The sequence below is a fragment of the Fundulus heteroclitus genome, chromosome 6 (assembly GCF_011125445.2).
Source record: "Fundulus heteroclitus isolate FHET01 chromosome 6, MU-UCD_Fhet_4.1, whole genome shotgun sequence".
NCBI classification, from domain to species: Eukaryota; Metazoa; Chordata; class Actinopteri; order Cyprinodontiformes; family Fundulidae; genus Fundulus; species Fundulus heteroclitus.
In genome coordinates this window covers 11,327,274-11,349,845 of record NC_046366.1, presented here as the reverse complement: position 1 = coordinate 11,349,845, position 22,572 = coordinate 11,327,274, and the positions used below count along the sequence as shown (strand labels likewise).

General features: G+C 40.9%; 1 protein-coding gene across 1 annotated transcript; it reads right to left on the bottom strand.

The window, feature by feature from the left end:
* Positions 1–20,113: 20,113 nt before the first annotated feature.
* fabp6 (fatty acid binding protein 6, ileal (gastrotropin)) lies at positions 20,114–21,760 on the bottom strand. The gene is made up of 4 exons (XM_012877305.3): positions 21,397–21,760; positions 21,107–21,282; positions 20,681–20,770; positions 20,114–20,248 (listed from the first exon to the last, which is right to left on the bottom strand). The coding sequence occupies exons 1-4, from the start codon at positions 21,461–21,463 to the stop codon at positions 20,198–20,200; spliced, it is 384 nt and encodes a 127-aa protein (XP_012732759.2). The 5' UTR covers positions 21,464–21,760; the 3' UTR covers positions 20,114–20,197.
* Between the last annotated feature and the right edge of the window lie 812 nt (positions 21,761–22,572).

Below are 22,572 nucleotides of genomic sequence, written 5' to 3'. Positions count from 1 at the left end.
TGATTCAAACAACTTTGGAATTCTTACTCATTACTAAACTAAAACATGCAAAATATATATGTGGAAATAAAGAACAAAACAAAATAAACAATGGATTAAAATGAGCGGTTAGCAGATCTTAACTTAACTCAAAGTTGTTTAACACCGCCCTCGAAACACCGGCATTTCACGTATCAGCATTGATAGACAGAACAGCTTCGGGAATCTCACTGGACGCTTTGATGTCTTACACAAAGCTAGTTCAGCTAAGCTACCTACAGTTCAGATATACGTCACCCTCCCAAGATGGCTGCTACGATGACGTATGAGGGGAGGTCCTAATGACGTAACCACGCTTACGCTGATAGGATAATGCCTCGCTTCGAGAGGGGGGCAGCTAACTGGGAGTTTAAAGCAAAGCCCGCGACTTGAGCTCGGACAAAGAAATTAAACTGATAAGAAGCGAAAAGAGAGAGAGGGGGGAAGCAGGGAAGAAGATGGAAAGGAATGAAGCGGTAACCCACGGCGGGGTTCTTGATGGATCACAAATCAAACACAGCAAATCAATTGTAAAATGCATGCACATACAAAGAAAATGTTCAGCAAAATAATTCCAACTTCGTCGTGGAATAAAAGCATTAACCAACACCTACAAAGTTCTACGCCTGCCCAGGCACTTCTAAAACACCCTGTTGGTGAGACAGAAATAAAAGGGGAAAACCCCGTTACTTTGAGTTGCCTCGGGGCTGGTCCGGAGCGCTCCGAGTGTGCGGCTTTCTGGACGCGCCTTGACGAGCGCAGTTGTCCACAGGCTGCAGCGGGACGGGGAAGAAGCTGCTTCGTTTCTTCCTCCGGGTTCAACAGTCGCTTTGTTGGCCAGACAAAGCGGGGTCCTCTTCGATCACTGGGAAATCCGGCGTCTCTCAGTCTTTTGATCAGAGGGAATTTAAAAGTACTTATTTAAGTCGACCTCCTGTTATAAAGCAGGGAATAACCGTTGCGTCGAAAAATCTCGGTCCAGCGAGCAATCGAACACGTGGCGTGGGAATCACCCCAACGGAATCAGCTGTGTCTTCTCGGGTTGGCCAAAAGCCAGGGAAGAAGAAAGATTTTCGTGTGTGATCGGCTTTTATAGCCATCACCATAGCAACCTTATCTTGATCGGCGGCCATTTTGCCGTGTTGCGTGATGGGAGTTGGTGGCCATTTTGACCACATTGCATCATGGGTAACGCAGTCCGTTACGTCCCGAATTGATGCCCGCTTTCTGTCACGTCTGAACTGGCACAACATAGGACTATAAGTCCATTTAAAAGCTTGGGAAAGATCGACAAGGCGTGGACTGCAGCTGCTTTCAGTGCTTCAAGAACCACCGTACACAGATGTACCAAGGACATGGACTAAAACTTTACATTCCTCATGTTTAGCAAATCTTGTACCAGCACCAAAGTTATAAGCATTTTACATGGCCTAAAGAGAAAGATGTCTGGACTTTTTCTTTTGTGGCTCAATGTTCTTGTTTCAGATTAAGTTAAAATTAGCATTTTATTTGGAAGTTAAGGTCCTTGAGTTTGAGTAAAGAATGGAGAGGTACACAATACAGGTTGTCTACAGGTACTGTGTGACGTTTCCACAGTATGTGATGATTTGCTTCCTTTTACAGACAAGCTTTATGGAGATACTGATTTCATGCTCCAGATCCTGCCCGCTAACCTTACCTGCAAGCTGAATTCTTGCGGTATTTGTGTGCTCACAAACACATGGGAATCCATCTTCTACTGCTCCTGCTTCAACCGTTTGTGACCGAACCAAAAACAGTTTGGACCAATCATGTTGCGATTTTATGGTTAAAGGTTGTGAAAAATGCAAGAGCTGCCAGGCCCACAGTCATACCAACATAAACATGGCAGCACAGGAGGACACACGTGTTGCTATCACATCTGTTTTGTAAGAATCCACAATTTCCTCTTTGATAGAAGAACAGCAAGAAGTGCCTCGACTAGCCTAACTTGTTGTGGTTTTTCATGATGTCTGCTGCTTACATTTGTGTTTGAAATGGTGATTGGCTAAAACCAACCTTTGGTAGGCGGCCACTAGGTGTCGCCATTCCGTCCAATCAGCACGGAAAGTTCTGCTGAATGTCCTTCCTTTCCCCAAATGGATTCGATGGAAGTAGTACAAGATTGATAATGTGCAGAATGGAGAGTGCTACACATCATCACGCTGTCTGGCCAGGGTACCTGTTCACACTGCCATTTCCAAAGAAGATGAACGATAGAACCAACAATGAAGATGGCCTGAAGGCTGCTATCAAAGCAATCTGGGCCTCCATTACACCTCAGCACCACAGGCTGATTACCTTCATGGCACTTTGTATTGATCCAATAATTCATGCTAAAGGAGGTCCAACCAAGTATTGATTACATACAAATAAACATATTTTCTGTTTTAAAATAATTTTATTTAATGGTATGTAATACTCTGATTTTCTGAGACACTGAACCTTTTTTTTGTTATCCACTTTAGCCATTTGCATTAGTCACACTAACCTAAATTACAAGAAAAAAGGCTTGAAATGTTTTACTGTGTTATGAATCCATATAATGTACAAGTTTAACTCTGAAATGAGTGACAAAAATACAAACTTTAGATATACAAAGGAGATGTACTTGGATTTACCAAAGAAATAAGTGCTTTATGGAGTCTGATTATTTTCAAAAAGGTAAAAACTAACCTTTTGCCACAAGACAGGCATAACATCCAACTACGCTCAACAACTGATGTGTTCAAATGGCAAGCATTCATAGCTTCTGCAGCAAAACGCTCAATTTCCACAGTTTATTTCTTTATTCATATGCAATTACATATACTCCTGACTTTTCACACATTAGTACTTGCAATATGAGGAGTAAAACAATTGTCCTATCTGAATGTGCAACTTTTCTTTTGCAACAATGGTTGAGTGAAATGTTATAAGCTTCTGTTTGTGACAGTACACGTGTTAAAGTAATCATAAAGCTTAACACTATTTCAATTCTATCGCAGATATATGATGACATGAAAACTGCTACGTTTCAGCTCTTATTGATTCCTTTAGCCAGAGAACTGATTCGTTAAACAGACTCAGTCAGATATGTGCAGCACTATGAGGTAGCATTTCCTGACTTCTGTTCACATCATTAAGTTATGTTTATCGGGAGATGACACCTTATTCATTTCAACTTACACTGTGTGAATTAGATTTGTACACCAAGCTTTTTTACAAGGAGCCTGGGTTTTTGAAAGGATGGGCCCAATACCTTGAAGAGGTGCTTCATAATATCACAGTGGCCGGCAAAACTATGCATGCCTCTTAAACCTTTTCACGTTTTCATATTATCACATTACAACCACAATCTTCAGTGTATTTCATTCTTTCTTTCTTTCTTTTTTTTTTTTTTTGTGATCCGCCACCACGCCGTAGTGCATAATTTTGGAGTGAATGCAAAATGGTACATGTTTTCAAATATAACCAGTTTTGTATTTAGCCATTTTGTCCTCTGACACACTACAATAAAATCCAGTGCAACTGGTCGCCTTCAGAAGCCACGCATTGTGATGTAAAACAAAGGCTGGAGACACCGTTTCCAGTGTGAAACATGCTGGTGGTTGAGTCATGCTGTGATATTTTTTTTTACATTTTTTGTCAGATTTGATTGGAAGATTAAATGGGAGACCAACAGAACTAGATACAGGTCAATCCTGGAAGAAAACCTGCCTGCCAGACCATCTAAAAACATGGAAACCCAACAAATGCATTACATTCAACATGTCGAGGTGTTAAGCCACCGACTGCTAAAGGCTAAATACAGTAGATGATTTTACAGCTTGACTAGGAGCACCACCGCCCTGCCGTGCCAGCCCTAAGGGTATGACCTGGAGGCCTGTCAACCATGATAGCTCTGCAGGACTCAGTCTTAATTAGTTCTGGGTAAAACCTGTCTACCACAGCGCTGTGCAGCTACTCACCATCCTCCTGCCTCTGGGATTCCTACCACAGAGGTGGAATCTGTCACCTGAGAGGCCTCTAGTGACTGCTGTGAGGGAGGCTCATTGTTTTAGATTCCACTCACTGTTTCTCTCTCGATCCCACTCTGCCCTTTCTTAAGGTCAGATATAATCTCCTCCTGTGCTGACTGGGAGTTCAACAAAAAAAAAGAATGCTACACAATTTAATTTTAGTCTGAATAGCACAAACTCTGATAAACACGTTGCTTCATCTTCAAATATTTAAGAGCTTGCCCAGACATACGTTTTCCCCTCCTGTACCACCATGTATCGGTAAGTGCTCTCAGTTTACTGTTTAATAAAACTTTCCTTTAAAACTCCACTGAACCCCAATCGTCCAAAATAAACACATTACTTGAAAGGATTGGAGCCCATATTTCCAGTTTAAACCACGGCTCTCCATTGGACTCCGCCATCTTCCACATTACTTTACATCAACAAGAGGGTAGCCGGCACAGAAATCCCATCCATCTTCATGTTCAGCCATCTACGGTGTTCATAGCTCAGCGTGCTTGTTTGGTGTTTGCCCACATTTGCAATATATTAAGTGCTTTTGTTCAATACACGAGTATGAAATGAAGTGTGAAATAAGCCTCTCTGTTGCTGAGGTGCTGCGGTGGGAGGTCCTTACCTTCAACTTGTTACACGTTTACCATCCATTCCTCTTTACATCCTCCCACGCTGAACCTGATACCTCCATTTGATAGGGACTTAAAGTGTGATGTATCTCACTCCTCATGTGTGGGCTAAGTGAAGACTTGACGCTTTTAATGGGGATGCAAATGTTTCCTTTAAATATGGTCTGTTTAAAGGGCACTATATCATGGTTCATAGAAACTTTTCCTTTTTCAGTTGTGTTCGGGCTTGAAGCTCAAGGTAGAAATACAAAAAGAAATGTCAAGGAAATAAAGTGAATGCAAATCAGATGAAAATTCAGCCAAACATTGCTAAAGAGTGACAATATTGCATACCAAACACTGAACCGGAGCATCATTGCATGAAACAATGGCCACCCAATACAACAGTATTGGTGATACTTTTAATAACAATGATGAACTCATTGAATGGTGTGAGACCAGTGATTTGTTTACTAATGAAAGCAAGCAAATCTAGTGCAGGTCAACACAGTGTCAGCATTTCCCACTGATCATCCTGTTGCAGTGGTTTTTAAATTTAAATGTCTTGGAAGTTTAATGCTAGCGCTCTATGTTTATCAGCCAATGCAGATTACATTTTTAAAAAGCTACGTAAATTAAAAACGTATGTCAGCAAAAGGATTTTAGGCACCATCTTTTAGAATCTTATTGAAGATGTTTTAGCTTTTTACATGTGTTCCTGGTACAGGCATCTGGGAGTGAAGGACCAAAACAGACAATATCATCTGCAAAGGATGCTGGGAGATTTGTAGAAATGGGAAACAAAACAAAAGGCCCAATAAATTGTGATCGACCAAGGTTTCCCTCTGTTTGGGGATTTTATTAGCTCCCCTCTTGAAGGTGATACAGAGCAGCTAGAGCAACCATGAACATTTGTAAGAAATCATTCATCCCAAACGCAGTAATGTTGCTCCACTTTTGACCATTATTCAGACCTGAGGTTGTGCCTGTTGTTTGCTCGTGACCTTGTTTTGCTTTATTTAACTACTGTGTGAAGCCAAAGGGAAAGTTCTATATCTGTGGACAATAAAGATGATTATTATTATTTTTATTGAAGTTTCCTGTTCAAATAGCTTTTTTTTTTTAGGTATCTTGGAAACCTAAAACCCTGCACTATACCCAGGCATTGCTAATTTCCTAAATGTTTGAAAGGCCGTACTGCTCAGGTGCTCAGTAACCTTGTGGTTCTTCTCGTATCTGGCAAGAATTGGAAGGGGCTGTTTGGTAAAACCTCTTTTGGTTCAACAGCAATCTCTATGCAAAACATTTTCAGATCAAGACAAAAGCAGTTTTTGTCTGTCTTGCAGTCATGATTATGTTGTGAAATCAGATAACAGGAAAATAACGTGAGATCAGAAATGTGAGACTTTTACAGGCCCCCAGGGGACTGCCAATCATAGCAGGGGGATGCCAGCACTGCAGCAAAGCTAAGCTGCCTTTCTCGCATCTTCCTCTTTGCCTGTGGACCCTCAAGGAGAGAGTTCTACATTGGGTAGACAAGCCACCCATGCCGACAGCATAGGGTTCGCAGACTCACAAACATGCTCAACTGGGAATAGAGCTAAGTCTACAACCTATGATCTGCATAACCAGACGCTAAAGTAAAGAATCCGTCTATACCGAAACCATCCTTGTGATTTTGTGTTGAAACGACTTGGAAGCATAAGTATGAAATGGGATTTCTATGGGTATACAATGGAAACAAATAGGGGAAATATGGCAATTAAACTGTTCTACAAACACAAACCCAAAGGAAACGACCCTTCAACCACAACAGCTTTGTAATGCAAAGTAATAACTTTGACGCTCTTTGGCCAGATAGTTACTTCAAATAAAGTGCTGCGCTGAGGTACCTACGATAAATTTTAATATTTAACAGCTAGGAAACTGGGAATTTATGGGATATAAAATAAATATAATTTTGAACAATAATATCTCAAAAGTATTAATTGTAAATTCATACCAAACTAAAAAGTTTAGTTTACCTGCCATACATGCAGGTGCCAATTACAAAGTGAGTCTGAATCTAGTAACTGTCATGATATTTTTTGAGGATGAACCCGGACATAGCGCGCACACAGAGGGTTGGATATTAAGAGAGTTTATTTTACAGTTGGGTGTGGAATGACATGAAAAAAAAACAAAGTCTTTTTCCAGGCAGAGTTGTTGGGTGCAGAAGCTGGCTGACAGGAGTAGAGCGGAGAGAAACTGACCAGGACCTGATGACTTCACAGAAGACCAAGACAAGACGCAGGAAACGAGAAGCAGAGCATCGGAGCGGGTGGCTGGAGATCTGGGCGGATTGCCTGAACCAAAGACTGGAGACGAAGGCAGAGCGTCGGAGCCGAAGACTGGAAGCCGAGGCCGGAACGGAGCTTCTGACTGTGACTGAGCAAAAACAGAGCTGACACAGGATTACTGGCTGAAACAGAGCAGGAGTTGAACACTACGGACCGGCAACAAGAACAGACTGAGGTGAGTACATATAGAGGTGACAACAGGTGGAAACAAATCAGAGATAATTACAGCCTGACAAGTGGAACCAATCAGGCTGCGCAGGGAAGGGAGAGAGGCAGGGAGGCTCAGCATGCAGCCTACAAGCTGCATCCTGACAGTAACAGCAGAAGTCATTGGAGTTACCATATTGCATAGTTTTGTTGGTAGACAGTCAATAAGCACCTTTCTTGATTCCAGCTGCACAGGAAAGCCAATATTTTACTGCTGAAAGAACTACATGTTAGAATATAATATGTAGTATAATAGAAATTTCCCCACAGCAAAAGAGAGGCTATTCTCCTTGTTTTTGTCTCCTGTGTTGTAGCCACTCCAATCCAAGGACAGTAAAAACACTTATTTCTTCCATTGGTCCCATTAATCAGCAGAGTGATTAGCAGTTTACCTATCAAAGGAGGGGAACACACACACAGACACACACGCACGCGCGCGTGCACAATGTCGTGCATATATTTTACACTGATCAAGAGAAAACTCAATAAAACAATAAAAAATTTCTGGTGCAAAAGTATCTCAAGAGACTATTTTTCATAGGTGAGTAGAAATCTGTCCTCTTCATCCGTTCACCTTCTTTTCTTCTCTAACATCTTTGGAGAAAGTAAGAGTGCTCACTCCAATATTATTCTGTCTTGCCACTAGGTGGCCACACAGCAATCCATCATATTGTCCTTAAAAAAAGCCCCCCCCCCCCCCCCAACACCCCTTTGAAACCTATTCTCTATTTACACCAGTATGTTTTACCCTGTTTCAGATTACATATCATAATCATCTGTTTTTTATTGCATTGCCGTTTCAGAGAGGCATTCCAAAACATTTTTTGTTACACGTTTTTTATGTTTTTCTGGCTGTAAAGCATTCTATCTTTTTAGTATTTTGTCAGATGATAACATATGATTTTGAAAATATGTTTTGAATCCCGTTGTCTGCTCTACTACTTGTGTGCTAACGTGAGCCCAGCTCAGCCTTTGAGGGTAGGACCCCAGGCCCAACTGCGGCTCCTCCAAAGGACCCTTGTAGCCTCGCCGTACCTCAAGGCTCGGCTCCACTTTTTTTCTTTCCTTGGCAAAGGCAGAACAAAGACACCTGTCAGCATGAACCAATCTCACGGAAAATACAAAACCGGTGAAAACGCACCCTCAACACCGACACACCTGGTCCTGAGAAGTGTGAGAGAGCAGAAAGATGTTTCTATAAAATCCTGGAACAAGCAGACCCCCTCTCATTTTAAGATTTATGTAATAATATCCACAGTGCCACAGGTTAAATGTTACCTGCCAGGAAACCCACACCTGTTTCTTTTTTTTGTTCCCTCAGGCAAGAAGTTGAATGCTCATGAACACAGCATGTAAATGGAGTCCCAGGGTCACAAATTATTAACTTCCCTCCCTTACACGGTACCTAAAGTCAATCTGCCCACTGCTAAATTTATCAACATCAAACACAGTAAATTTGAAATCCTGGTGACTCACACTTTTCTTCCATGTCTTTGTTTCCTCGCCACTGCTGGATCTATCCCCCCCCCCCCCACTCTCTCCTTCCTCCTTCTATCTCCTCCTCCTGCTTTCTCCTCTCCAGCTGTTAAACCAATTAAATCCTCACAGAGGGTAGACTGCCCACTCTCCTGTTGTTGAGAAAAATACATGCAATAAAAGCCGGCTCTGTGCTGAGCCATTGTGCGACGGCGAGGCCGCCATCTTTAATTATGGCCTACGCCTTCACCCTTCTTCTCGCTGAAAAGGAGTGGGCTGTAGGTAGAGACAGCCCCTGGCACTGGATCAGGGTTTTTTTTATGTGTTTTGTGTTCAGTGAGTGGCTGAAATGGGGCGAGCCGGCGGATGGTGCGGATCCTGGATCAGCTCGGGGGGTCAGGTTGCATCACAGAAGCTGTCATCACCCTAGGAAAGTTGGTGTTTGAAGCATACAGCATTATTTCTGGCGCTCATCACAGGTTAATCAACACGGCGAAAATATTTTTGGCAAATAATATTCGACGAAGGTCATGGTAAGAGCTCAGGGAGATTGGATGTAAGGGACCGGCAGGGTCATTGACTACGACGACAAACAAAAAAAAAGAAGGGCATCAGTAAAAGCTTGTGGCCAGAGAGAAAGGCTGTTACAGAATAATTGAAGATATGATGGTGACGTGGTCTTAGAAAGTGATAATATCGAGAAAAAAAAAAGAAAGGGTAATGGGGCTGAGCAGAGACCCCTGCCCCTCCCACTGGCCTGTGCCTGGAGGGGGGACCCAGGGCAGGTCTAGGGAATGTGAGGCATGAGGAGGGGGAACAAAGCGGACTACTGTCCCCCAGAGAGAGGCCTTGTTCTGGGCCATAGGGGGGTACAAGGAGTCAGTCGCTCGGTGCATGAATGGATGAATGGATGGCTGACTGGCTGTATGGATGGAAGCTGGGTTCTTGACTGGAAGGCCAGTTGGACTCCTTGCCCACAGAGCAGCGATGTAAGGGAACCAGGGCAGGTCTGGGGAATGTGAGGCATGATAGGGAAACAAAGCTGGCTACTGTCCCCCAGGGAGAGGCCCTGTCCTGGGTTACAGGGCACGAGGAGTGGGGCTTTATGGATGAAGGGATGGATGAATGGCTTATTTACTGGTTGGCTTTATTAACACGTTCACACTGGGGTCTCTTTAAGTGGCTATTTAAACTTCACCACTTACAATGCTTTTGAAACGTACAATTCAAAGCAGCCAACCAGCACCAATTCTCCTTACGCTAGTCCATTTTCTGAAGAAATATTTATTAATATCACAACTAAATTATTTATTTTCTCTAATCTCAGACAGTCAATTAAAAGTGGCTCTTAAGAGTATTAACAACCTTGAGAAAATATTATTTTATTAAAATACTACCGTTTCTGGTAGGGAATCAGGCCTAAATATTTAAGTTTGGCTTCCTCAGACTTGACATGTTATCACAAGGTTTTTAGAATATCTTAACTGAACTTGGATGCATTCTTGGGAGCTGGGGGGGGGGGGGGGGGGGGTAGCTCTTTCAGTAGTGTAGTCTCCTATTTGACATACTCTCATCTCAGTCTCCAGCTTGTTTATTCAGCAGTATTGGAAAAGTGTCCTGTTTATGTCATCGTGGTCTTATTATTATAGATACTGTATATATGGGTTTCTGCAAATAATGGCTTTAGCTATAGGTTGCAAATAAATTAATGTAAGGAAATTCCAATTTAAAAAAGGTGAACTCCATGTCAGGGTAAACAGATTTGCCTTAACTGTGGCAATAGGGGTGAAGCCAAGAAAACTGTTAAAGGCTTTGTTTGTTGCAGGAAGTGCTCACTTGTGGGACTAGGTCAATGTTCCCTTTTAAGAAAAATATATATCAGTTTATTTACTGCTACAACTGATGAATTATAGAAAAAAAATAGTAATAAACATGCTCACATTTCACATGACATTAAGTTTAATGGAAGTTATTTTCTAAAAAGTTTTTATTGGAGCTTTTCTTCCACTTTTGTGGCTTTGATCCATGTTTAGCCAGCTTTACTTGCTTTAATAATAAAAGATTAAGAGCCTTGTCCAACCAAAGTAACCAGGATCGACATCCTGCTGATAGATCAATTGTAGAAATTACAATAGTCTATGACCACACAATAGAGAATCAGTTCAAACAATCATCTAAGCGCTGGTGAAACATCCACATGTCAGGTAAAAATTGGTGTATAGCCAAAATAATGTCAAAAAAATGACCACAAAATGACAAAATTAGGTGACAAAATGAATAGATAAACGGGTGAAATGACCAGAATAGATTTGGTAGCTGTAATTGTTTCAGCTGAGAGTTTGCATGGATTTTTAAGATGCTTTGACCTTTGTTGTTTTCTTTCTTTCCACGAGGTGAGGCAAGGCAAGGCAAGGCAAGGCAAGGCAAGGCAAGGCAAGGCAAGGCAAGGCAAGGCAAGGCAAGTTTATTTATAAAAAACAAACAGAGGAAATAAAGCATTAAAGAGACATAGGTCATTGCATAGGCAAGCACATTGCATTGTAGCAGCAGGTCAGATACAGTATAAGACAAGTTAGACCACAATCCTCAACATTTTTCATCATTCATCTACAGTTTTTTTCTTAATACAGCCCAAAATACCAAATTCGTTTTCATGTCGCTGTTAAATTAGAACTCAATAGGAAACTAGGTGTTTCTTCAGTCATCAGTAATGACATTGTAGGCAGTGTTTTTGCATTTCGTTTTTTTTTTCATATAATAAAAGAAGTGTACAGTCAGGTTGAGGTCACGACCACAAGCATGCCGTTCCAGCTTGCTTTCTACATTGTTCAGCTATAGACTTGAGTAGGAGATCTTCAGCAATCTATGGAGCTCTGTATTCACTCCTCCATAGAGCGAACCTCAGCATGAGTCTGTGGGCTTTCACGTATTTGGCTTTTGACACAGCTTTTTACAGAGAGGAGACTGATTTGTTGGGCTGGACGGAAGAGTTTGAAAACACAGATAAGAGCCACATTTATGGTTTAAACAGAACAATATACAATATACAATGATGATGCTGATATCTGAGAAAGAGGTGGACAAAACCTTTACTAAGCCTTTGAATTATGGTAAATCAAAGCTATTAATTATATCTTCACAGACGGAAAAATAAAAAAATAAAATATCTCTGGGAGTTATTCTGATTTATTACTATTTTTGATACTTTTCAGAAAGCAAATAGTTTTACGAACCCTCCTTCCAATTACCATTTAAATACTCAACATATTCTATTAAGTCTGGCAGTTGTAAATAAATTACTTAACAATAAGCATAAAAAAGAATAGTCACTACAACACAAAAAACACAAAGAATAATTCATTTGAGAATTAATGTTTTGTAAACGAGCACCAAAAGATTCCACCATTACATTGACGATGGAAAAAAATAGATGCAAATTAAACAAAACACTCCCCTTTAACAGGGAGGAAAACCTCCTGCAGAACCAGGCTCTGTGTGAACAGTCATCTGTCTTGACCGACTGGGGGTTACAGAAGACAGAGCAGGGACAAAAAACACAGAAGCACACATTGATCCAGGAATCCTTTCTATGTAAGAGGGTAAAGCAGATGATCTACCCCCTAGATGGTGTTACAGCTTATATAGGGCCAATTCACAACACATGTCATCCCAAGGCACTTTACAAAGTCAAATTCAATCAAATCATACAGATTGGTCAAAAATTTACTATCTAAAGAAACCCAGCTATTGCATTGAGTCTTGAAAAGCAGCATATATTCCTCCTCAAAGAATGTAGAGCCACAGTCTTCTGCGTTTTCAATGGCTTTGCAGCAATCCCTCATACTGATCATGCGTAAAGCGATAGTGGAGAAGAAAACTCCCCTTTAACAAGGAGGAAAACCTCCAGCACAACCAGGCTCAGTGTGAACAGTCATCTGCCTCAACCGACTGGGGGTTAGAAAAGACAGAGCAGAGACACAACAAGCACAGACGCACACATTGATCCAGGAATCTTTTCTAGGTTATATGGTAATAACAGATGATCTGCCCTCCTACTGTTAGCTGTGATGGTGTCACAGCTAACAGAACGCCGGACCAGGTGTACCTACTACGAAGAAGAAAAATGACAGATGACAAAAAGTCAAAAGTTGAAATAACAAACAATGCAAATTGGAGAATAGTAGGAAAACTCAGCAGAGTGAGAAAAATAGACCCTGATGTCCTCCAGTAGCCCTAAGCCTATATCAGCATAACTATAGAGGTAGCTCAGGGTGACATAAGCCACTCTAACTATAAGCTTTGTCAAAAGGAACGTTTTATGATTAGTCTTAAAAGTAGACAGGGTGTCTGCCTCACGGACCAAAACTGGGAGTTGGTTCCACAGGAGAGGAGCCTGATAGCTAAAGGATCTGCCTCCCATTCTACTTTTAGAGACTCTAGGAACCACCAGCAGACCTGCAGTCTGAGAGCAAAGTGCTCTGTTAGGAACATACGGGGTAATCAGAGCTCTGATATATGATGGAGCTTGATTATTAAGGGCTTTATACGTGAGAAGGAGAATTTTAAATGGAAGTCTTGATTTAAGATATGATACGCAACAGCCATAAATGCATGTAAACAGATCTTGGAGCTATTATTAAATTACTCACTGTAAGTCTCCTTTTAAACAGTTCGTGGATCCATGGATGAAATCTGCATGTATCTGTAATGCTTCTGCAGCCGTGTGCATTCTTTTCACTGGCTTGTGTTGCTCTCTTGTGCTCAGTTCCACTAATTAGTTAGGCAGCACCACCTAAAATTAGCACATTAACTCTCAGGAGCTGCACCTGTGCATCTGCCTATATAGTCCTGCCTTTCATAGCTAGTATCTGCCAAAAAAAAAACATAGTGTGAGAAACCATCCAGCATTCTTTTGATTGACTACCTGACATTGATCACTTCTGTTTTGTGGATTTCTTCCTGTTTTCTTGCCCCTGTTGGACTTTCCATTTATATCTGGACACCAAAAACCTGAACTGTGTCACACCAAAACCTGTCTGCTTTTGCCCCTTTTGGAAACCTCTGCCTGATGTGTGCCTTATCATGTATTACCCAAGCCTGGACCTTTTCTCTCTCTGCCCCACACCCAACCTGCCTGAAGCAGATCATTCATTCAGTGATTCAGTTCACTCGAACGAAGCCCTTGGATCCATCTGTCAGGACCAGTGCAACCTCCCGGCTTCTGAAAAAGTTAGTGGCTTTTATTCAGTGCACTTTATATCCCCGTGAGTTGGCCACAGCCGCTAACCTTTTTCTCCGCCTTGCAGTGGTTCCAGAGTGTGCTCCAGACAGTTTCCGATCCTGCTACATCAGTTTCTCAATAAACCTTTTAAGCCAGTCCTGTTTGGCTGCATTACCAGGTCTCCAGCTTCTGAGTTATTATAGTATTCAACAATTTGAAATGAGAGAAGTGTGCATAAAAGATGTGCGTTTTTCTACAACACAACTTTTAAAAGGTCAAACTATAAATTTTGCCCTTGTGTTACTTCTAGTCATTTAAAAAAAAACATCTTCAACCACAAATACAGCCACGATGAGTGTTTGTATTGTAAAGTGCTTCATAGTTCTGTATTAGTGTTAAAAAGGACACAAGTAATATCACAGTGAAATATGAAATAAGCCTGGAAGATATCTGATATCTATCATCCCAGTGGCAAGGTAACTGGACTTGTAGGTTACAGCCTTAGCAGCTAACTGTCAAAACATTTAAATGGAGCGCTGGTTATTCTGCAAGCAGAAATGATGTGTAGTAGGCTAGATGTCCCCCCCCCCCCCCCAACAATAAATGCACAAGTAAATTAAATTGTACAGGGGTACATGATCTCCATGATTCTTGATTCTACTTAACTGCAAAAGCTTAAACTGATGGCTAAAGTAAATTATTTGGAAATGGTTGGATCGCGGGTACAAATGTTTCTGTCTAGTATGGTTAAACTGACCAGTAGGGTCTTATGCCCAGCACTGTAGTAAATTACTGAAAAAGGTTGCTGGATATGCAATGAGTTGGAGACTACCAATCTCAAATGCTACATCTGCACTATTCAATAGTATACCTGGAACAAAAGAAATCCCAAGAGTTGTTGGTTTGTATTCACTGAGCTTTACATGGATGTCATAGCTCGTTTTAAGAAGTCGTTTTCATCACTGCAATTAGTCAGTGGGGATTTAGCTGAAAGACCAAAGTAAATAATAATGGCTTCAAAGGTAGATGCCAGATATAATAAAAACGAATGCTTATGTTTAATAACACGAAGAGCTTTCTTTTTGCTAGTTTTTTACATTCCTAGCATTTTTGGCAGTAATCTTGGTTTTTTAATGCTTTCTTGTGTCGAAGAGCTGTTGTGTTTGGAGCTTTACAAAAAAAAAAAAAAAAAAAAGCAGTTAAAGCACACTGACCCACATGTAGTTCGTGAGTGCTAATGTACTTCTGAACTCCATGACTTTTTCTGCATTCAATAGGAGTAAATGCTCTTCACCAAGACAGGAGTGATTTAAGCAAATTGCCAGTGTTCCCATTGTTGTTTCAGGTAATTCCACGTTATTAATGCCAATCACACTGTGGTATGTCACCCTTTCATTATCCCTATGAGCACTTACTTTCTCTCACCCTTACTGTTTTTTTCTCAACCTAGTCCTCATTTCTAGGTTCCCTGAGGTTTGTAAAACACAACAAATTAAAGAAAACCTATCAACACAAAAAGTAATTGTGTCCAAACCTTTTTCTATTCAAGTTTTTTTTCATTTGTGTTTTATAAAATTTCATTCCCGTTATGCTCGGTCCTTTAAATTTTGTGTTTGGTGTTATGTTTGAATTATCACGTGTGTGATTATTCAGTCTGTATTCAGTGCGATCTCTAAATCTGTGCTACTTCAGCTCCTGTTAGATGAAGATAAAGGTAAGGCTTTCTAATCTGTCAAGTCTTGCATCTAATCAACAAAACTGCCAAAAACACAGATTTATGCTTCTATCCTATTAAGCCGTTGCAATTTGACCTGGTACACAAGTATAAACAGTGCTGCCACCCAAAATTAAAAAAAAAAAAGTCTTGGAATCTTTGGAAAATCATCCAAATCTAACTAAATCAGATTATTTGTTCAATCAATTCCCACTCTTTTATGTTTTTAGTTGTATCGGTTTTTGATTTAATGTTCCTGAATCATTTACGTGATGGAAGTGGGACAAACAGTGCTTTGCCCGGGTGGGTGGGATCTGTGACAATACGTCCGGCCCCTCTCTGGACTTGTGCAGCATAAACCGTGTCCAGATCTTGAAGACGGCATCCCACAATCCCATGTGCTGACCTCACCACCCATACCAGATCCTTCCTCCCCTGTGTCATGCAGCTCCCATACCACACTGTCACATCGAGGCACAAGATGCTTTTGATTGTGCCTCTATAAAGGTTTATGAACAGCTGAGAAGAAAGTCCAGTCTGTTCCTGTTTCCTGGGAAAGAAAGGTTGTTGTCTTCTTCACCAGGTGGGAGGTGTTCACTGTCTATGAGAAGTCAGAGGAAATGTGAATTCCCAGGAACTTTATGCCATACACATGCTCAACCAACTCCCCCTGTATGCAGAGAGGAGCATGTTCAGTCTCCCTGGACCTCCTGTAGTCCACTATGAGCTTCTTGGTCTTGCTGGTGTTCAGGACGAGGTTATTCCTGGACCACCAATGTGTCAGACTGTGGACCTCTTCTTCGTAGTGTAGACTCATCATTGTTAGATTTGAGACCCACCACAGTGGTATTGTCCGTTAACTTCACCACCATGTTTGTGGGGTAGATACCCTGTAGAAATCCATCTTGCATTTTCTGAATATTTATATGTGGATGCAGAGGCCATTATGTTTTCATTTGCTAAAAGAAAACTGGAATGTGTTGGGTTGAGAAAGCTTTTGATACCAATCGAACACTGCTGCAGCACTGCTGTGCTGTTTCTGTTGCATTTCCAAAAGCGTCTTTAAATCTGCAGTTTTACTAAAATAAGAAAAACAAAGTTGTATAATGAATAACACGTTGTAAAAACGTATTAATTAAAAAACATCCAAAGTAGTTAGTTAGAACGTATCCAGGTTGCTGTTATGGCTCAGCTCTGAGTGTTCCTGATGTTTAGTATCAGAAATGCAGCACAAGAAACACAATGTGGAGATGTTAACAAGCCATTTTCACCCACTTCTGCTCGCAGAGATGGAGGCCAATCAGAAAAAGGCAGAATGGCCAATCAGAAACAGTAGCCTTGGAAATAGCCAATTAGGCCTGTTTGTCTGCGAGGACAAAGGAAGCGATATTGCGGAGTGATTGCACCAGCGGCAGGCTACACAAACATGCTCAAATGACACCTTGCTCGTTGCCTTCCAACCCTAATTTTGGAGGAGTGTGGGATCTTGATTGCGTCTGTGCCGGCAAGAGAGGACGGCTCATTATTACACCAAAACAATCGCCACCTCAGAGGCAAAAAACAGAGATTTTATTTTCATTAGGGAGCAATTGAGTCACCGGCTCTGGAGTCAAGGCCAACGCGCGCACACACACACACACGCACACACACACACACACACACACACACACACACACACACACACACACACACACACACACACACACACACACACACACACACACACACAGGCAGGCTTCATTCTGGCAATTTTATTCCAAAAGATTTCTCCCTTACTCTAGACCACTTAATGAAGCTGTAAATTTAGAGACGTGAGGGCCTTCACAGCACTCCTCTGAGAACTGCTACAATGATCCTGGGACAGAGCTGGTTAATTAACTGATTGTTTGCTTGGCTGGGAGCCACCGAGAAAGAGGGTAGATGTAGAGAAAGACGAGAAAGGGGGAGGAGAAGAAAGGGCACGATAGCCAACGACGGAACAGCGCAAAAGACATAAAAATGGACGATGGGGCAGGAGATTCAAAGACTGGTTTGAATTAGCTGAAAAAAGTACATTATAAACAAAGTTGTGTAATGTTGTTTCTTGGATGATAGACATCAGGCTTGTTACCAGCTTGGAGTGATTGAGCAAGACTGCATGATGGGATCAGCAGGTGGGAGTGTAGCCTACCGTGAACATGGCTGTATTTACACAGCGGTAACCGCTGTCAGGAAACACAACATTGTGGAAAAAGATCCAAACAAAATGTTTCATCTATTAATAAAGTAAACATGAACACATGGGTCTGTGGTTCCTATCCTTTGGCGAGCACAACTGCTGCCAATTTTTGTTCCTCACAGGAAGAACCAGCTGAACGTGTTTTTTTTTTTAATCATTCTGTAATAATTAATTTCACCAAACTGGTTGCAACCAGGAAGACCTTTTAAAAATGTGTCTGTTAGTCTATGATTGTTGAAACATTTCTCCATAGGTGAAACGTTTAGGACAGCAAGATTAACTTTATAGTTAAATCACCTATCAGACTGTTAACACCAACCAACTTGATTGATTGAAGCATTTGAATTTATGCTTTTTGTAGTACAGTTGACTAACACTAGCTGGTTAGATTTTTAAATTAACTTTTTTCTAAAGTCTGAAAATGTCAGTGAGTGACAACTTCTCTTCAATTTGTCACTTCTTTATTCTACACGTGTGCAGAGTTTGCTGTTAAAAGAACGCCAGTGCTCAAATCACCCTTTCAACTATTGTCCTAATATCAACGGTTTGGGCTGATATTCACCGGACAATACCTAACAGACCGAGAGTTATTTATCAAAGATTAAATAACCTAAAACAGTGTTCAATGCCACAACAACTTCTTGTGTGGCAGAAGGATTTTCTGGTGGCTTGAGCTGGTGAGTTCTTGAGTTTTTGTAGGGAATGAACAGAGATCTACAGAGCGGCCAGACTTAGGGAAGTCAAAGCTGCAGGAGCTGCAGTGGACAATCAAGGAGTGAAGGAGATTCCAAGAATAATCTGTCACAGTGGAGAACATGCTAGGAAAAGGGAATACAAAAAATGTACGGATGTATCGAAAGATAAATGGATATTAAAGGCATACCATCTAGTCTGCCTGTTACACAACATTGCATGGAAAATAGGAATACAAATACCTTGCTGTTATCCCCTGGGCCTAATTTAATACATGAACATTTAAAAATGATCTTTTAATCTTTTTAAAACACTATTCAATCTGTAAAAAGTATTACTTAATTATTTTAAACCGTAATAACTAACATTTATGGACTGTTAAAGTGGAATTACTAACTGGATTAAAGAAATGCTTTTTACTTTCTCTTTTTATTGATATAGTAAACTCCTGTTATACTCTATATACTGCACCATAGGGTGAATGTTCTTCTTATAACTTTGAATCAGAAGATATTTGACATTATTAGGAAACCATATTCAGAATTTACATTAAAAATATTTGCTCTGAAATCTAAACAATAAACACATTCCAAGGTATGGTAAAAGTTACAACATAATAACCAAGACACAGTGTAGTGAGTAAATGAGCAATAATTTTCAAAGAACAGAGCAGGAACAGCTTTTATTTTGATAAGCAGATGATGTCTTTGTTACCCAAATTAATTTAAACCTGTGTACAGTGGTAGAGACAACTATGGTCAATATTATCAATATACACCAAACATGAACAAATTGTTATGAAGAATAAATATCCCATGGTCTGTGAACATCTCTGTCTAATAAATCAATTTCACTTTTTTCCCAGGAAAATACTTGCATATGGCTGTCAGAGCTGCAGTCTGAAGCTTACATACTAGCATTCTTTCAAGGCAAGGCAAGGCAAGGCTAGTTTATTCATATAGCACTTTTCAGTAACAAGACGATTCAAAGTGCAGGTTTCACTCCCAATCTCATGAGACAAAGATTGTCAATGGGACTAAATTGGCAGACCGAGAAGTCAAGCTACAGCTGTTTAGGGCAGCAGTTCAAACCAAGTCACAAATCTTTGATTTTGCCACCTATGTGATTTAAGTTTGAAACTCAATTCACAATTTCTGTTATTCAGATGTTTTTTAGACAGACAGACAGACATTTATTCAAACCACAGTGATCACAGGATTGATTTTTAACAAAATGGCTACGTAATGTGTAAGATATAGCTTTATATATAATTATGTATGATTTTAGTTTTAAAATAGGTTGATAAGAATCTTTTTCACCGGCTAGTATCTATGCATCATATAAATACTTAAAACCATTTAAACTTCACTGCTATCTCCTCACAGAGGAGTTTTGTTCCATTGATTTTGATCTGTTCTAAGAATACAGTAAAGGAAACAAAAGTCAAAAGATAACAGTCCCTGACGTTATTACCTCCCTGCTTTGCATCTGCATTTCCGTGACTCTCAGGTCGGTTCCTGTAATGTAGCGGAAGTTCTGGCATATGCATTTTCCATGGTGAAAATCATGTATATTTGAAATCAAAGACAGAAGCAGAGGTTCGTGTTGGTATGAGAATTTATTGCTCATTTCTACAGTTTTGAACTCTCCTTTTTAACTGTACAAAATGTGAAAGGACAGTTAGGATTCAGATCTTCTTGCTGATTCTCTTCAGCACGACAGATCCTGCTGTGGAGGTCTGAAAGACAGAGAGAAGAAGGCATAAATCATCAAAGCATGAAGTATGTTCCAACAGATCCTTGTAAAAGTGCAATAAATCCTAACAAAATGAGCTGTAAGTGTCTATAATATGTCAATTAATGCTACAACTATTTTATACATATTGCAACATCCACTTATAGAATTAATTTACTGCCATTACTTGTATGAAAACAGGAAGTACTGCGTCCCATTAACCCAGGTGAAAGGTTAACAGCGAGACTAAATGGCTTGTTAAGTTGCATTCGGTGGCGTTGCCACACGTCTCAGTTTTCTCGTTAGCTCGACCCGTTCCCAAGCCGCAGCCCATATAACTCTGATGACTCTAATGGTCCCTGCGGGGAGCCGAGTGTAATAACTGCTGTCATTGCATGACTTTCTCTGCATTAAAAGCCTGAGGGAGTGTGTTTACCTCAATGAGCTTGCCCCCGCTGATCTCATTGACTTGGTGATAGTTGGGGAAGCTCACAGTCATCTTGCCTCCCTCCATGTTTACGGTGGCCTGAAAACACAGAGCGAAAGTTAGCAGTTGGTGAGAAACCCCTTAAAAACACTGGCCCCCAAGGACATCTTCTAATGCTATTTAAGGTTCTTATCTGCAGCCCACCGGTTCAGTCCCAATTTAGTTTGAACAAAGACGCCGAAAAGCGAAGCATTTGATTAACCACATTCATCTTGGAACAACTTTTAGACGACAGTACACATCTTTTCACTTTTTACTTTGCAAATTCAGGTTGCTGACATAGAAGGGAACATTGTCTTATCTATGTCTGTCCACAGACGTTGAACTCAGAAGGGATATATTGGGAATATCAGGTAACGAATCTTCCTTTCTTACCTTAAATTTCTTTCCGGAAATGGTCTGCATTTCGCACTCTTTGCCGATGCTGAAGTTGTTGGTGACCTTGTGGTTGGCAGGGTAATGCTGAGTCCAGATAAAATCATTCCCACTCTGCGTGACCTCTGTGACCTGCTTGTAGTCACGACCCCTCTGGATGACGTCGTCAGGTATTCCTAACGTAGGGTTAGAAGGAGACATATGAGCTTATAGAGGTCCTGATTAACACCAGAGAGAAAGAAAGAAAAAAAAATCTGAGAACAGTTCTGAATTCAGTCTCTTTTTCTTACCAACCAACTTGCAGAATTCATCGTAACCCTCCTGAGACTCCAGTTCCCATTTTCCAGCGAAGGCCATTTCTGGTAGCGTTGGTGTGTCGGAGAGTGAGAGATAAGATGCTGAGGCAAGCTGAGAGAAGCACAAGGTACTGGGACCGGTGCTGCTCCCTTTTTATACAGTGAAAGCGTCTCGCCACCTCCTTCTTCTGCATGTGATCACACAAGAGGACAGTTACAACCAAAAATGATGAGTACAACGGGCTACAAGGGAGAGGGCAATAAACTGCGTAAATGGCTGTTTGTGGAGTTCACATGCAGTAACTAAAATGCTGACGGTTCACCTGGGGTAAGCTCTTACATCACCTTGCGGCCAGTGAACTCTCCTGCGATTGTTTTATGGTCATAACCGTCAGGTTTTACTGCGGCTGATTGAAAAAACAAATACAACGTTTTGTTTTAAATCTCAAACCTTGTATTTGAGTTTGCTATTTCGTAAAGGGAATGGGTTGTAATAAGATAATCAAGTTCTTATTCAAGGCTTTTATTCATGGTCTGGCCATGAAAAAAGCTCAGGAGGAATATGATTGGAGTCATTTTAGCAGGCACACATGTGTCTAAGGGGGATACATAATTATCTTGTTAGGTATAAAAGCTGAGCAAAAGCACTTATGCAAAGCTTGATTATGAACTGCTCTTTTGTTCTCTTCATTCCCTTTTCTTTCTCATTTTCCATTGATCACTTGTAAAATAATGCATGGCAATCAAAATGTGTCTACGGCAGTTGTGTAAGCCTCTTGAATAAATAACTGGGGTTTAATGACGTATTGCTATAACATCCAAATTCTACAAAAGTACCAAAGTTTTAGCGTTTTTGCCATCTGCAAAACCATTTACCCTCCAAATTCTACAATTCCAATGTGCAATGCACCTCTAGCTCCGCTCAAAGGAAGCGACTCATAGGTTGTGGGTTTGAGTCCCACCAGAGTCAAGCTTTTGCCCATAACACGACAAGTTTCTTCAGAACTTGAAGATAAGGTTATTTTGGGGGGAGCGGTGGCCTGGAGGTCAGAGCAGCTTGCTTGCGCTCTGAGAATCCTGCAAGTACCCAATTTGACTCTGACAGACTGCAACTCTGGGTCCCTGAGCAAGACCCTTACCCCAAGAATGCTCCCCGGGCACCAAACAGTG